Raw genomic sequence first — 14,294 nt, 5'->3', positions numbered from 1 at the left:
TGTAGTGCACTGATAGGAGAATCCATAATCTGAAAGCGGCCCTTTGCTATAATAGGATATTTGATAGAATAGAATGGCAGGATATTCTGGGTGTGGCTTAGGAAACCAATTAATTTGCACACTAGTAAGAAACATTTTACCTATTTTCTTTCTGTTTCTTCCCCCCAGGAGGTGAATGAGAAGTGGTCCGGTCTGGGTTATTATTCACGCGGTAGACGGCTGCAGGAAGGAGCGCGGAAGGTGTGTGTTGTAGATTTGATTTCATTTACCGTTTATCACAGATATTCCCGGAGTAGTTTATCCAGTTTTTTGTTTACATAAAATCCCAATAAAATATATTTACGTTTTTGGTTGTAACATGACAAAATGTGGAAAATGTCAAGGGGTGTGAATACTTTTGCAAGGCACTGTGTATTTGTTATAGAGAGGAGTGACACCCCGGATTTCCTCACTTTGGAGGGATTTCCTCTCACTTCCTGTTTGGGCTATGGGGCAAGAAGTGATTGGGAATCGCCCCAATGGGACACCTGACACGGGTTATAAACCTCCCTTACTCCATTCAAAATGGAAAAAAAAGTTATGTCTTTATTTCTCCTTTGAATACAACAAAACATGTAAAATCTGGGAATAATCCGTGACATTAACCACTTGCCGACTGCTCACACTGAGCTGGTACTGCGGCAAAGTGGCTCGATTCCGTCCAGCGACGTAGACATACGTCGCTGGACTCCTCCCCTTGTGGGCGTCGCGCGTGCGCCGCCGAAGGCTCGCTCCCGCTGTATTCAGTCACAGCGGTAGTCGGGCCAGGGGAGAAGATGGGGTGATCACCACCGCTCTTCCCCGATTGTTGGGGATCGAGTGAGGAAATCCGCCTGCTTGTGTAAACAAAGCAGGCAGATCTCCTGTGTGACAGGCAGGGTCAGATTACAGGATTCAGCATAGCTCAACCTGCGATCTGTCCTTGTGTCACTCAGTCACCTCCCCCCACACCCGTCAGTAAGCACCAGGCATACATTTAACCCCTTGATCACCAGTAAAGTTAACCCCTTCCCTGCCAGTGTCATTATTACAGTAACAGTGCATATGTATAGCACTGATTACTGCAGTAATGTCACTGGTACCCCCAAAAGTGTCAAAAATGTCAGTCAAGGGTCCGATCTGTCTGCCGCAATGTCGCAGTCCCGCAAAAAAAATCGCAGATCGCCGCCATTACTCGTTAAAAAAAAAAACAATAAAAATGACATAAATTTCCCGTAGTTAGTAGCTGCGATAACGTTTGCGCAAACCAATCAAAATTCGCTTATTGCGATTTTTTTTTTTTTTGCCAAACATATGTAGCAGAAAACAAATTGGCCTAAAACGTTAAAAAATTTGGATTTTTACATTTTTTTTTTTTTTTTGGGGGAATTTCATATAAAAAAATTTGAAAAATATTGTTATTTTTTCAAAATTGTCGCTCTTAATCGCACAGGTGATCAAATACCACCAAAAGAAATCTCTTATTTGTGGGGGGTAAAAAAGAGATAAATTTAATTTGGGTACAGCGTCGTATGACCGCACAATTGTCAGTTAAAGTAACGCAGTGCCGAATCGCAAAATATGGCCTGGTCAGGAATGGGGTAAAATCTTCTGGTCTTAAAGCGGTTAAAAATACGCTCATTGAGAATTTTTTTTCTCAAAGACATGTAGCCAAATACATTTTGGCCTAAATATATGACAAAAATTGAATATATTGGATATTTTTTAACTGTCAAAGTAGAAAAATATTGTTATTTTTTCAAAATTGTCGCTCTTTTTTTATTAATATCACAAAAAATGAAAAGCGCAGAGGTGATCAAATACCACCAAAAGAAAGCTCTGTTTGTGGGAAAAAAAGGACGTAAATTTTGTTTGGGTACGGCGTTGCATGACCGCGCAATTGTTAGTTAAAGTCGCACAGTGCCAAGTTGCAAAAGCAGGAAAATCCTCCGGTGGTAAAGTAGTTAATGTGATGTATGTCTCTCAACCCTCTCACTGTAGTAATGTGTAATTTGCTGTCTGACCACTAGGTGGTTCTGGAGTTGGGAGGGAAGATTCCTCACAATGCAGAAGATTTGCAGCGCCTGCTGCCGGGTGTGGGCAGATACACCGCTGGAGCCATTGCCTCTATCTCTTATGGACAGGTAATCTCCACATAAAAAACAAAGGCTGCTTCTGAACCTATCACTACTGAAATTGGGGACACCGCAGTTCTTTGGAAAAAATTGGTTAAACGACTCAAGGACAACTCTGATGCTCCCGAATATTTTTCTGTCAGCTGGCACACCTCAGACTGATAGCACACACCGCCTCCCAGCTCGTGTATGTACAAACATTGCATCCGGGAAGTATTCACTTTTTGATGGGAGGGGGGAGGGTATCGCTGGCACTGCATTTTTATAGCAGAGTTGTGATTTCCATGCATTGTAATGGTGACTGTCTCTGCTCCCCCTCTCCGCAGGTGACGGGTGTTGTAGACGGAAATGTCATCCGCGTCTTGTGCCGGCTGCGCTGCGTCGGAGCGGATTTCACCACGCCGGCGGTCTCTGACGCTCTTTGGTGGGTTCAGGATTCCTGACTTCCATCTGCAGAGTTTTTCCAGCTGCGACCTTCCCCCCCCCCCCCCCCCCCGTATAATCCTCTGTTCAGGTTTTCCGTCTGAGTCATCACATTTATTGTCGCATGCAGGAGTTTGGCAAATGGTCTGGTTGACCCGATACGACCCGGAGACTTTAACCAGGCCATGATGGAGCTGGGGGCCACCATCTGCACCCCCAAGAAGCCGCTGTGCTCAGACTGTCCACTGCAGAACCAGTGCAGAGCCTATAAGAAGGTAGGGGGGAACCGGAGGAGCTTATCTCGTCTCTGATTGGCTGCTGCAAACACTTTATTATCTGAATACATGTAAAGGAGTCACTAGATTTCCTACAATTAAAGTCGAATCTGTTTCATTTTGTGTACAGGAGGGTTATAACCCATGTCAAGTGTCCCATGGGGGAGATTTCCCTTCCTGTCCCACAGCCAAAACAGGAAGTGGGAGGAAATCCCATCCAAAGTGGTGTGTATATATATATGGGTGTGTGTGTGTGTATATATATATATATATATATATATATATATATATATATATATATATATATATATATATATATACACACACACACAAATCCACTGACGATCCATTAAGCATAGTCCACTGTTCTGAAACTGTTGTGGGTTGTAGATCTCCAAATGATGCTGATGGGTTTCGAGGGTGACCCCCTCTTCCTCAGAGCTGAATTTGGGATCCGAATAGCTGGTCTTTAAATGCTCACAAAATCACATTGCCCCCTGGCTCTAGTCTCTCCCTCAAAGGGCGGGCGAAGAAACTGAAGTGATTCAAACACATTGCATAGAAAAGGAAAAGCACTTTTTTTTCTCTCCATTGTAAGTGTTTTTCCTTTTCTCTGCAATGTGTCTGATCCAATTGAATCACTTCAATTTATTGGCCCGCCCTTTGAGGGAGAGACTAGAACCAGGGGGCCATGTGATTTTGTGAGCATTTAAAGACCAGCTATTCGCATCCCAAATTCAGCTCTGAGGAAGAGGGGGTCACCCTCGAAACGCGTCAGTGTTATTTGGAGATCTACAACCCACAACCGTTTCAGAACAGTGGACTATGCTTTATGGACTATCGGTGGATTTGCTTTATGGACTATCGGTGGATTTGTGTGTATGTATGTGTGTGTGTATGTGTACATATATATATATATATATATGTATGTATGTATGTGTATATATATATATATGTATGTATATATATGTGTATATGTGTGTATGTATGTATAATGATATTATATTTATGTTATATATTTTTATTTATTACGCCTGAAAAGTCATTTGGTTTTGTGAGTATGATATATAAATATTATTTTTATATATATATAATTTTTTTTTTTTATATATATTTTATTATTTTTTGTTATATATTATATTTAATATATATTGTTTCTATTATCGCAAAGGTAATGCGCTAGGCTGGTGCGCCCTCTGTATGTTTTCCTTCTAGAGTCCATATGGGTTTCCCCTGAGCTGTTTTGGAGTGACAGCACAGCCATTACAGCGGTCAAACAAGTGGAGTCACTCGTATATAAGATTAAGCCTTTTACAACTCTTAAGCGCAGGAGCATTTATTCCTTTTTCTTGTACTAACTAACGCTTGCTGAGGGAGGGGGTACACCTACTGACACTGACATCAATAGGGACACTAATACAGTAATCAGTGCTAATACTATGCACTGTCACTGTACTAATGACACTGGCTGGGAAGGGGTTGACATCAGGGGCAATCCAAGGGTTAAATGTGTTGTTATATTGTTGTTGCTTTGCAGGGAATAAAAAAACAGCAAGATCGCCTGTCAGTGTACAGAGCTCTGTGTTGCTTACAGCACAGAGTTCTCTTTCGTGAATGATGGAGCCAATCATAAGTTATCGGCAATCAATGATTGACCGGGACCCGCTGATCGGCTTGTGCTATAACAAATCCAAGCACAGACGGAGCGGCGCATGCGTGCGCCTTTCAAGGAAGCGCTGATCACATACCAGATACGTGATCCAGTGCACAGCGGCCGCCCTGCCACAGTGGATGTTCGTGGGGCGGTCAGTAAATGGTTGAAGGTTGGTGATGACGCATTTCAGGGATTTCCAAATCCGCCTTCTTCAGGGTGACCAGCTGCGATTAGTGACCATATAAGTCTATTGGAGGTTTGTGATCAGATTGGCACACCGGCTTCGGGCCTCTCCCTGCATGAATATCGCATTGTCGGGGGATATCCTCTCTATTTCCGCAGTGCAGCTTTGCTGGGAGTCCGGCTGACTGACCTCTCTGTTATAGGTGGAGAGAGATTCTGCATCGGCTGTCGCTAAGCTTGTAAAGAAAAGAGCAGATCGTCATCCTGCGACCCTCCCCGACATCGAGGAATGTGGTGAGCGAGAGCGATGCCCTATTGTCATTACTCTCTAATATATATATATATATACTGTATATTGCTAAACTTCAGAACAAACAGAATCATAAACAATCACAAGTCTGGGGTGCTGCCCCTGAACACAGATCACCCCCCCCCAGGATGGAGGATATCCCATGTGACTCTGTTCTCTCCCTCCTGCAGCCCTCCCCTGTCCGCTGTGCATTCCGTCATGTGACTCGTGGGACAGCGCTGTGGGCGTGGCAAACTTTCCCCGCAAATCTGCCAAGAAAGCGCCTCGGGTGGAGCGCACGCTGACCTGCGTACTGGAGAGACGAGGGCGGCCAGGCGAGGCGCAGTTCCTATTACTACAGAGACCACAGACAGGTACACTGCCCTCAGGACTGAAGGATTAAAGGGACGGGTTCAGGAAGGGAGTTTGGGGGAGGGATGGTTTATGAAAGGGGCGGGCTCTGACACCCTCATCCTCACCAAGAATCTGGATTAGTTTATGAATGTTGGGGCTCGGAATCTGCGCATTCCTGTGCACACCCCCCTGCACATTCCCTGCACACTCCTGCATACCTTGTGCACACTCCCTGCACAATCCCGCATACCCTGTGCACTACCCCTGCACCCCCCTGCATACTCTGTGCACGCTCCCCGCGCACCCTGTGCGCACCCCCTACACATGCACACTCCCGCATACCCTGTGCACACCCCCTGCACTCTCCCTGCACTCTCCCTGCACTCTCCCTGCACTCTCCCTGCACTCTCCCTGCACTCTCCCTGCACTCTTCCTGCACTCTCCCTGCACTCTTCCTGCACTCTTCCTGCACTCTCCCTGCACACCCCCTGCACTCTCCCTGCACACCCCCTGCACTCTCCCAGCCTACCCCCTGCCCTCTCCCAGCACACCCCCTGCCCTCTCCCAGCACACCCCCTGCCCTCTCCCTGCACACCCCCTGCCCTCTCCCTGCACACCCCCTGCCCTCTCCCTGCACACCCCCTGCCCTCTCCCAGCACACCCCCTGCCCTCTCCCAGCACACCCCCTGCCCTCTCCCAGCACACCCCCTGCCCTCTCCCAGCACACCCCCTGCCCTCTCCCAGCACACCCCCTGCCCTCTCCCTGCACACCCCCTGCCCTCTCCCTGCACACCCCCTGCCCTCTCCCAGCACACCCCCTTCACTCTCCCAGCACACCCCCTGCACTCTCCCAGCACACCTTGATGCCGTTCTGTTGGTTTGGTGTTGTAGGTCTGCTGGCGGGCATGTGGGAGTTTCCCAGCATGCTCCTGGAGAAGGATTGCACAGAGAAGGAGCGGCGGGAGATTGTATGCAGCCGCCTCCAAGAGTTCACCGGTCATGTGATCTCCGGGAAGGAGCTGCAGTTCATCGGAGAGGTAAAGAAAGCTGCAACCTGGGAGGGGGGGACATTAGAGTGTAAGCTCCTCTGGTACAGAGACTGATATGACTGTGGGGGGAGGGGACATTAGAGTGTAAGCTCCTCTGGTACAGAGACTGATGTGACTGTGGGGGAGGGGACATTAGAGTGTAAGCTCCTCTGGTACAGAGACTGATATGACTGTGGGGGGAGGGGACATTAGAGTGTAAGCTCCTCTGGTACAGAGACTGATGTGACTGTGGGGGAGGGGACATTAGAGTGTAAGCTCCTCTGGTACAGAGACCGATGTGACTGTGGAGGAGGGGACATTAGAGTGTAAGCTCCTCTGGTACAGAGACTGATGTGACTGTGGGGGAGGGGACATTGGAGTGTAGGCTCCTCTGGTACAGAGACTGATGTGACTGTGGGGGAGGGGGCATTAGAGTGTAAGCTCCTCTGGTATAGAGACTGATGTTATTGTGGGGGAGAGGACATTAGAGTGTAAGCTCCTCTGGTACAGAGACTGATGTGACAGTGGGGGAGGGGACATTGGAGTGTAAGCTCCTCTGGTACAGAGACTGATGTGACTGTGGGGGAGGGGACATTAGAGTGTAAGCTCCTCTGGTACAGAGACGGATGTGATTGGCTCAGTGTTCTCTGTACAGCACTGCGGTATATGTCAGAGCTATATAAATGTATAATAATAATAGTGTGTGACTGGGAGGGGACCCTTCATTATTATACATTTATATAGCTCTGACATATACCGCAGTGCTGTACAGAGATCACTGAGCCAATCACATTAGTCTCTGTACCAGAGGAGCTTACACTCTAATGTCCCCTCCCCCACAGTCACATCAGTCTCTGTACCAGAGGAGCTTACACTCTAATGTCCCCTCCCCCACAGTCACATCAGTCTCTGTACCAGAGGAGCTTACACTCTTATGAATGTGTTACATTGTATCTCTGTGTGTCACCCCCCCTGCAGGTCGTCCATATCTTCTCGCACATTAATCAGACGTATTTGGTGTACTTCCTGTCTGTGGATCTCTCGGGAAATCTCTCTATAAAGGAGGAGGAGTCTGAGCAGCCAGCCAGTCGTTGGGTCACCCGGGAGCAGTTCCTGGATTCCGCCGTCCCCACTGCCATGAAAAAGGTGCGCGCTTCCCCTCTCTGATCTATATATGTGATAGTAATGGAAGAGTACGGATAGGAATTGGTTGTAATGTGATATAAAGAGGGGTGTTCTCATTGAAGGAGGTGAATCCATGGTGAATGTGAGGTGAATATCGGAGGGGGGCGGGGTTTTCGGCTTCCATCTCTCAGTGATCTGCTGCAATAAAAAGTCCCAGCCAATTTTTAATGTGCAAAAGTGCAACTAAAGCAGCAAATGTCTCGACCGTCCCCCTCCAATCATCCGATGTCACCAAGGTCCCCCGCCAGCGCCGGCGTCTTCTACCTGATGTTTTCTGGGTGCCAGGTCTTCCTCCATCCTGATTGGCTGCTGCATGATGACTTAACTCCTATCATGCACAGGATCTCATTCATCCCGCATACAGGCACCATGCTGAGAATCTACCCTGAGCTGCGCATGTGCAGGATCTCATTCATCCTTCACAGAGTCCCCCCCCCCCTTACATTGGGGTCCCCCTTACATTTGGGTCCCCATCAGAGCCCCACATTACATTAGGATCCCCATTGGATTTCATTTTACATTGGGGGTCCCAATCAGAGTCCCCCCTTACATTGGGGGTCCCAATCAGTTCCCCCTTACATTTGGGTCCCCATGATCATCGAGTCCCCCCCCCTTACATTAGGGTCCCTATTAGATTCCCCTCTTACGTTGGGGTCCCCCTTATATTAGGGTCCCCTTTGGATTTCCTTTTACATTGGGGTCCCCACCAGAGTCCCCCCCCCCCCCTCAGGCCAGGGGTCCCCACCAGAGTCCCCCCCCCCCCTCAGGCCAGGGGTCCCCACCAGAGTCCCCCCCCCCCCTCAGGCCAGGGGTCCCCATCAGAGTCCCCCCCCCTCAGGCCAGGGGTCCCCATCAGAGTCCCCCCCCCCTCAGGCCAGGGGTCCCCATCAGAGTCCCCCCCCCCTCAGGCCAGGGGTCCCCATCAGAGTCCCCCCCCCCCCTCAGGCCAGGGGTCCCCATCAGAGTCCCCCCCCCCCTCAGGCCAGGGGTCCCCATCAGAGTCCCCCCCCCCCCCTCCTCAGGCCAGGGGTCCCCATCAGAGCCCCCCTCCCCCCTCCTCAGGCCAGGGGTCCCCATCAGAGTCCCCTCCCCCCTCTCAGGCCAGGGGTCCTCATCAGAGTCCCACCCCCCCCCCCCTCAGTCCAGGGGTCCCCATCACAGTCCCCCCTTATTAAATCTTGTAGCTGCTTTAGCAGAAGTGGGTGTAATTCTTTTTTTTTTCACTGGACCCAAGTTCAGCACTGACTTCATGCTGCTGGGACCGGAGGGCCACACAATAGGCACTGAAGGGCCCCAGGTTGTGAATCAGCACTGCCGGCTCACACATGATACTCATATTTTTACCTCCCCAGATCCTGCAGTTGTGTGAGAGTAAAGACCTGGTGAGCGGCGCCTCGGAATCGGTGAGAACCCCCCCTCCCCCACCCCCCATTCTCTGGGGTGCATTATCATTGGTGTATTATATGTGTGCCTCTTCATCCTACAGACCAAGAAGAGGAAACGGGAAGACAAGCCGCCGCCCACCAGGAAGGTGAAGGCGGAGCCAGACAGACAGAGGTCCATACAAAGTTTCTTCAAACCCACCAACAGGAAGTGACCGATAGCCAATCACAGCAGCCTGGTGTACCGTGACCTCTGACCTGGGGAGAAGATCGCCTCTGAGCCTCATCCCCAACAGGGACTTCATTGTCACATTTCAGAATAAAGGGTTATCTGTATGAACAATCATTGTCTGGCCATACACTATACAATCTCCCTACGATCTACCAACAACTATGTAATGTAAAGGCAGCCTGTACTGAGGAACTACAAGTTCCAGCATGTCTTGCCAGCCGCAGGGGGGTAGAGGGACGTTGAGACCATCCATACAAAGCTAATGGAATATCTTGTGTATCAATTTTTAATCAGTTTGGAAAATTTTATATTTTTTTTACTTATATTTGTTACAGTTTTTTATAAATAAAATATTTTTGTAATTGTTTTGTTTTTATATAAAAATAAAGACTTTTAATGACGTAAATTATATTTGTATGATGGTGTGGATGACGCTCTAATTGTCATGCATACACAGCGGGTGTACAGACCCGGGAATTCAGCACAGGGATGGTGGGAACCCCTCATAATGGGCACAGCGGGTGTACAGACCCGGGAACTCAGCACAGGGATGGAGGGAACCCCTCATAATGGGCACAGCGGGTGTACAGACCCGGGAACTCAGCACAGGGATGGAAGGAACCCCTCATAATGGGCACAGCGGGTGTACAGACCCGGGAACTCAGCACAGGGATGGAGGGAACCCCTCATAATGGGCACAGCAGGTGTACAGACCCGGGAACTCAGCACAGGGATGGTGGGAACCCCTCATAATGGGCACAGCAGGTGTACAGACCCAGGAACTCAGCACAGGGATGGTGGGAACCCCTCATAATGGGCACAGCGGGTGTACAGACCCGGGAACTCAGCACAGGGATGGTGGGAACCCCTCATAATGGGCACAGCGGGTGTACAGACCCGGGAACCCAGCACAGGGATGGTGGGAACCCCTCATAATGGGCACAGCGGGTGTACAGACCCGGGAACCCAGCACAGGGATGGTGGGAACCCCCCCATAATGGGCACAGCGGGTGTACAGACCCGGGAACTCAGCACAGGGATGGTGGGAACCCCTCATAATGGGCACAGCAGGTGTACAGACCCGGGAACTCAGCGCAGGGATGGTGGGAACCCCTCATAATGGGCACAGCGGGTGTACAGACACGGGAACCCAGCACAGGGATGGTGGGAACCCCCCATAATGGGCACAGCGGGTGTACAGACCCGGGAACTCAGCACAGGGATGGTGGGAACCCCTCATAATGGGCACAGCGGGTGTACAGACCCGGGAACTCAGCTCAGGGATGGTGGGAACCCCTCATAATGGGCACAGCGGGTGTACAGACCTGGGAACTCAGCACAGGGATGGTGGGAACCCCTCATAATGGGCACAGTGGGTGTACAGACCCGGGAACTCAGCACAGGGATGGTGGGAACCCCTCATAATGGGCACAGCAGGTGTACAGACCCCGGAACTCAGCACAGGGATGGTGGGAACTCCTCATAATGGGGACAGCGGGTGTACAGACCCCGGAACTCAGCACAGCGATGGTGGGAACCCCTCATAATGGGCACAGCGGGTGTACAGACACGGGAACCCAGCACAGGGATGGTGGGAACCCCCCATAATGGGCACAGCGGGTGTACAGACCCGGGAACTCAGCACAGGGATGGTGGGAAACCCTCATAATGGGCACAGCACCAAAGTAAATTTTGGTCGCTTTTATTGCTATCACAAAGGAATGTAAACATCCCTTGCGATAGCAATAGGCAGTGATGGATACTCTTTACTGAGACATCTGGGGTCTATTAGACCCCAGATCTCTCCTTTGCAGTCAAAAGTTTTGGATCATTTCACAAGCCACGCCCCCCCACAGTTAGAATCACTCCCCTAGGCTCACATTTAACCCCTTGATCACCCATAGTGTTAACCCCTTCCCTGCCAGTGTCATTAGTACAGTGACAGTGCATATTGTTAGCACTGATTACTGTAGTAATGTCACTGGTCCACCCCAAAAATATCAGTTAGGGGTCCAATTTGTCCGCCGCAATGTCGCAGTCCCGCAAAAAAAACCACAGATCGCCGCTATTACTAGTAAAAAAAAAAAAAGACAAATCTTTCCCGTAGTTATTAGACGTGATCACTTTTGCGCAAACCAATCAAAATACTCTTCTTGCGATTTTTTTTTTTTTTTTTTTTTTTTAACCAAAAATATATAGCAGAAAACAAATTGGCCTAAAATGTTAAAAATTTTAGATTTTTACTTTTTTTTTTTTTTTTTTTGAGAATGTTATATAGCAGAATGTGAAAAAATGTATTTATTTTTTTTAGAATTGTCGCTATTTTTTTGTTTATAGCGCAAAAAAAAAAAAAAATCGCACAGGTGATCAAATACCACCAAAAGAAAGCTCTGTTTGTGGGGAAAAAAAGGACAAATTTTATTTGGGTACAGCGTTGCTCAACCGCACAATTGTCCGTTAAATTAACACGGTGCCGAATTGCAAAATATGGCCTGGTCTTTAAGGGGGGAATATCTTCCGGTCCAGAACTGGTTAAGGGCACAAAATGAAACGCATATCACAAGTAAGTTTCCATAAATTTATATTTATTGAACAATCATCTAAAACAGCTATAAAAAGAGAGATGGGCCCTGTATGGTGGGCTCAGCTCACAAAACAAAAAAACAGGAGAAAAAAAATCTCTGAAGTATGTTATGTACACCTTACATTTGAAACCTAGACAAGAAAAATAGGATAATAAATTGCATAGATACATATCTCATCTGATCCCGGGTCAACGCGTTTCACAAATAGCGTCTTCAGGACCATATGGGTGTACAAGCAATATTCTCTTAAAATAAACTAATTTTATGTTAGAATGTAATTCTATATAACACAATCAGTAATACTGTTACTGTGTACTCATAACATTACTGATTGTGTTATACGAAATTATATTCTAACATAAAATTTGTTTATTTTAAACTAGACATTAAGCCCGTTAAATTAACGGGCGCTAGAACATATGTGGTCAAACATTTGTAAAAACAGACTTGTTCCAGTTAAGCGAGAGCCTCTGTTAGCTCTGCGTCCCTGTTGCCCTAGCAACGTCGAGGACATGCGCAGAGCTGACTGAGCGGCTCTCGCTTATCTCGTTCTTTTTTTCTAACAACGCGAGAGCCGCATGACGTAGCCAGCTCTGCGCATAGCGTCCCTGTTGCCCTAGCAACATCGGGGACACGCGCAGAGCTGACCGAGCGGCTCTCGCGTGACATCGCTCGCCCGCCGCCACTTCTAACACCCGCTGCCGCTTAGCAGTAAGTCCGCGCGAGCGCACATCCACCGCGTGGCCGCGCGCACCCGCTGCTTCAACAGTTTCGCCCGGTGTTCTATCAGATTTCCCTATCTACGTCATTTCCGATTGAGATCAGCTGTGGATTCGTCATGCAGCCTCTTGTACCTGCGTCACACGTCCTATTGGGCATGCGCAGAATAGGTAGGGAATTATGATGGCATCGTAAGGGGTCAGACAAAAGTCCTAGTGTGCATGCGCACCAACGGGTCGGGCAGCGGGATCTCTTATAACAAACATCCATCCAATCTCCATGGCACTGCGCTGACCCGACACTGCATCGACCCGACAATCCGATCCCCATGCCCCACACTGAGCCGACCCGACAATGAGACAGTGGGCGTGCGCGTGTGGGTAGGGGATAGGATTGTCCGATCGGCGCAGTGTGTGTGTTCGATGTTATCAAAATTCCCTACCTATTCTGCCAATGTTCCCTCTAATTTTTTTACTGTGCTGAGCAAGTAAAACATTTTCTGAGCGCAAACCTTTAGACTGAGCAATTGAGGGGGGGCGTCAATGCAGAGTGCCCACGGCGATGCCCCCAGTCGCAGAGTGCCCACGGCGATGCCCCCAGTCGCAGAGTGCCCACAGCGATGCCCCCAGTCGCAGAGTGCCCACAGCGATGCCCCCAATCGCAGAGTGCCCACAGCAATGCAGAGATGCCAGCGTCCCTCCCCCCCCCCCCCCCCCGTGCACTTACCTCACGGTCACGGCAGCTTCTCTTCCATTCAGTCCCCGGCTTCCCGCGTCTCCTCAGTCCTCCCGGCGCCTCCTCCGGGTGTCCGTCATCCTGGGCGCCCCGTGCAGGCCCAATCCCCGGCCTCTCCTATAGGCCGCGGGCCGGCCGCAGTCTCCGCACTCCGGGGGGTGGCAGTCTCCACAGATCGGAACGCCACCCCCAGCCAGGGCCGGCGGATGTTGAAAGGTGGGCGGGGATCCGCTCGAATACACGCCCACCCAGCGCCACCCAGTGTTCTCTGCGTCCCAATCCCATTGGCTGTCCGTGTGGCACATGCGCAGTAGCGCAATATCACGGACACAGGGAATCTAGAGTCTGGACGCAGGGACAAACGGCTTTTATTAATATAGATGAATATTGCTTGTACACCCATATGGTCCTGAAGACGCTATTTGCGAAATGCGTTGACTGGGGATCAGACGAGTATACAGAGGCGTAACTAGAACCTTCAGGGCCCCAGTGCAAGAAACCATGAAGAGCCCCCCGGACCCCTGGCTGGGGCCCTTCCCTTCAAGCCTGGGGCTCTTCCCACTGATCCTGGGGCCCTTTACTCTTGTTGCGGGGCCCTTTATTACGGTCCCGCAGCAGTGGGCCCCCTTCCTGCCATCTTGGATAGAGTCATAGTCAGATGACCATCCGCTGACATCCGATTTTCGTCCTTTCAGTTCTGTTCCGTTTTTTTGGAACGGAACGGAACCCTATTTTCCTTCCGTTTAAAAAACGGAAAGGAAGGAAAATCGGATGTCAGCGCTGACATCCGCAATTCCATAGACTTACATTATGTCCGTATATCATCCGCAAACAGATGGGATGATATGCGGACATACGGAGCGGATGACACAAGTGTCATCCGTGTCCGTAAAAAAAAAAAAAAGTACCGGAGCGGATTGAAATACGGTCAGCTCCGTGTGAAAGAGGCCTAAGAGATAAATGGCAAGAGATTATTTTGAATATGACGGATGATAAATGGGAAGAGATTTGTTCTATACATTTAACAATATCACCTGCAGCAAATAATAGATTAAGACAATCATACATGACACATCAAATATTTTTGAGTCCAAGT

The 14,294-nt window shown here is 49.3% G+C and overlaps 1 protein-coding gene across 1 annotated transcript in view; it reads left to right on the top strand.

Moving 5' to 3' along the window:
* Positions 1–9,424, top strand: part of MUTYH (mutY DNA glycosylase) — a 28,127-nt gene extending 18,703 nt beyond the window's left edge. Inside the window, exons 7-16 of the mRNA XM_082264884.1 lie at positions 169–240; positions 2,049–2,162; positions 2,480–2,577; positions 2,707–2,851; positions 4,892–4,982; positions 5,169–5,351; positions 6,223–6,368; positions 7,338–7,505; positions 8,897–8,947; positions 9,031–9,424. Coding sequence (XP_082121010.1) covers positions 169–240; positions 2,049–2,162; positions 2,480–2,577; positions 2,707–2,851; positions 4,892–4,982; positions 5,169–5,351; positions 6,223–6,368; positions 7,338–7,505; positions 8,897–8,947; positions 9,031–9,141 — 1,179 coding nt within the window. The 3' untranslated portion in view covers positions 9,142–9,424. The remainder of the gene's footprint in view (positions 1–168; positions 241–2,048; positions 2,163–2,479; positions 2,578–2,706; positions 2,852–4,891; positions 4,983–5,168; positions 5,352–6,222; positions 6,369–7,337; positions 7,506–8,896; positions 8,948–9,030) is intronic.
* The last annotated feature ends 4,870 nt before the right edge of the window (positions 9,425–14,294 follow it).

This window comes from Pelophylax lessonae, assembly GCF_965119305.1.
Source record: "Pelophylax lessonae genome assembly, chromosome: 8".
NCBI classification, from domain to species: domain Eukaryota; kingdom Metazoa; phylum Chordata; class Amphibia; order Anura; family Ranidae; genus Pelophylax; species Pelophylax lessonae.
This window is presented reverse-complemented; position numbering and strand designations above follow the sequence as displayed.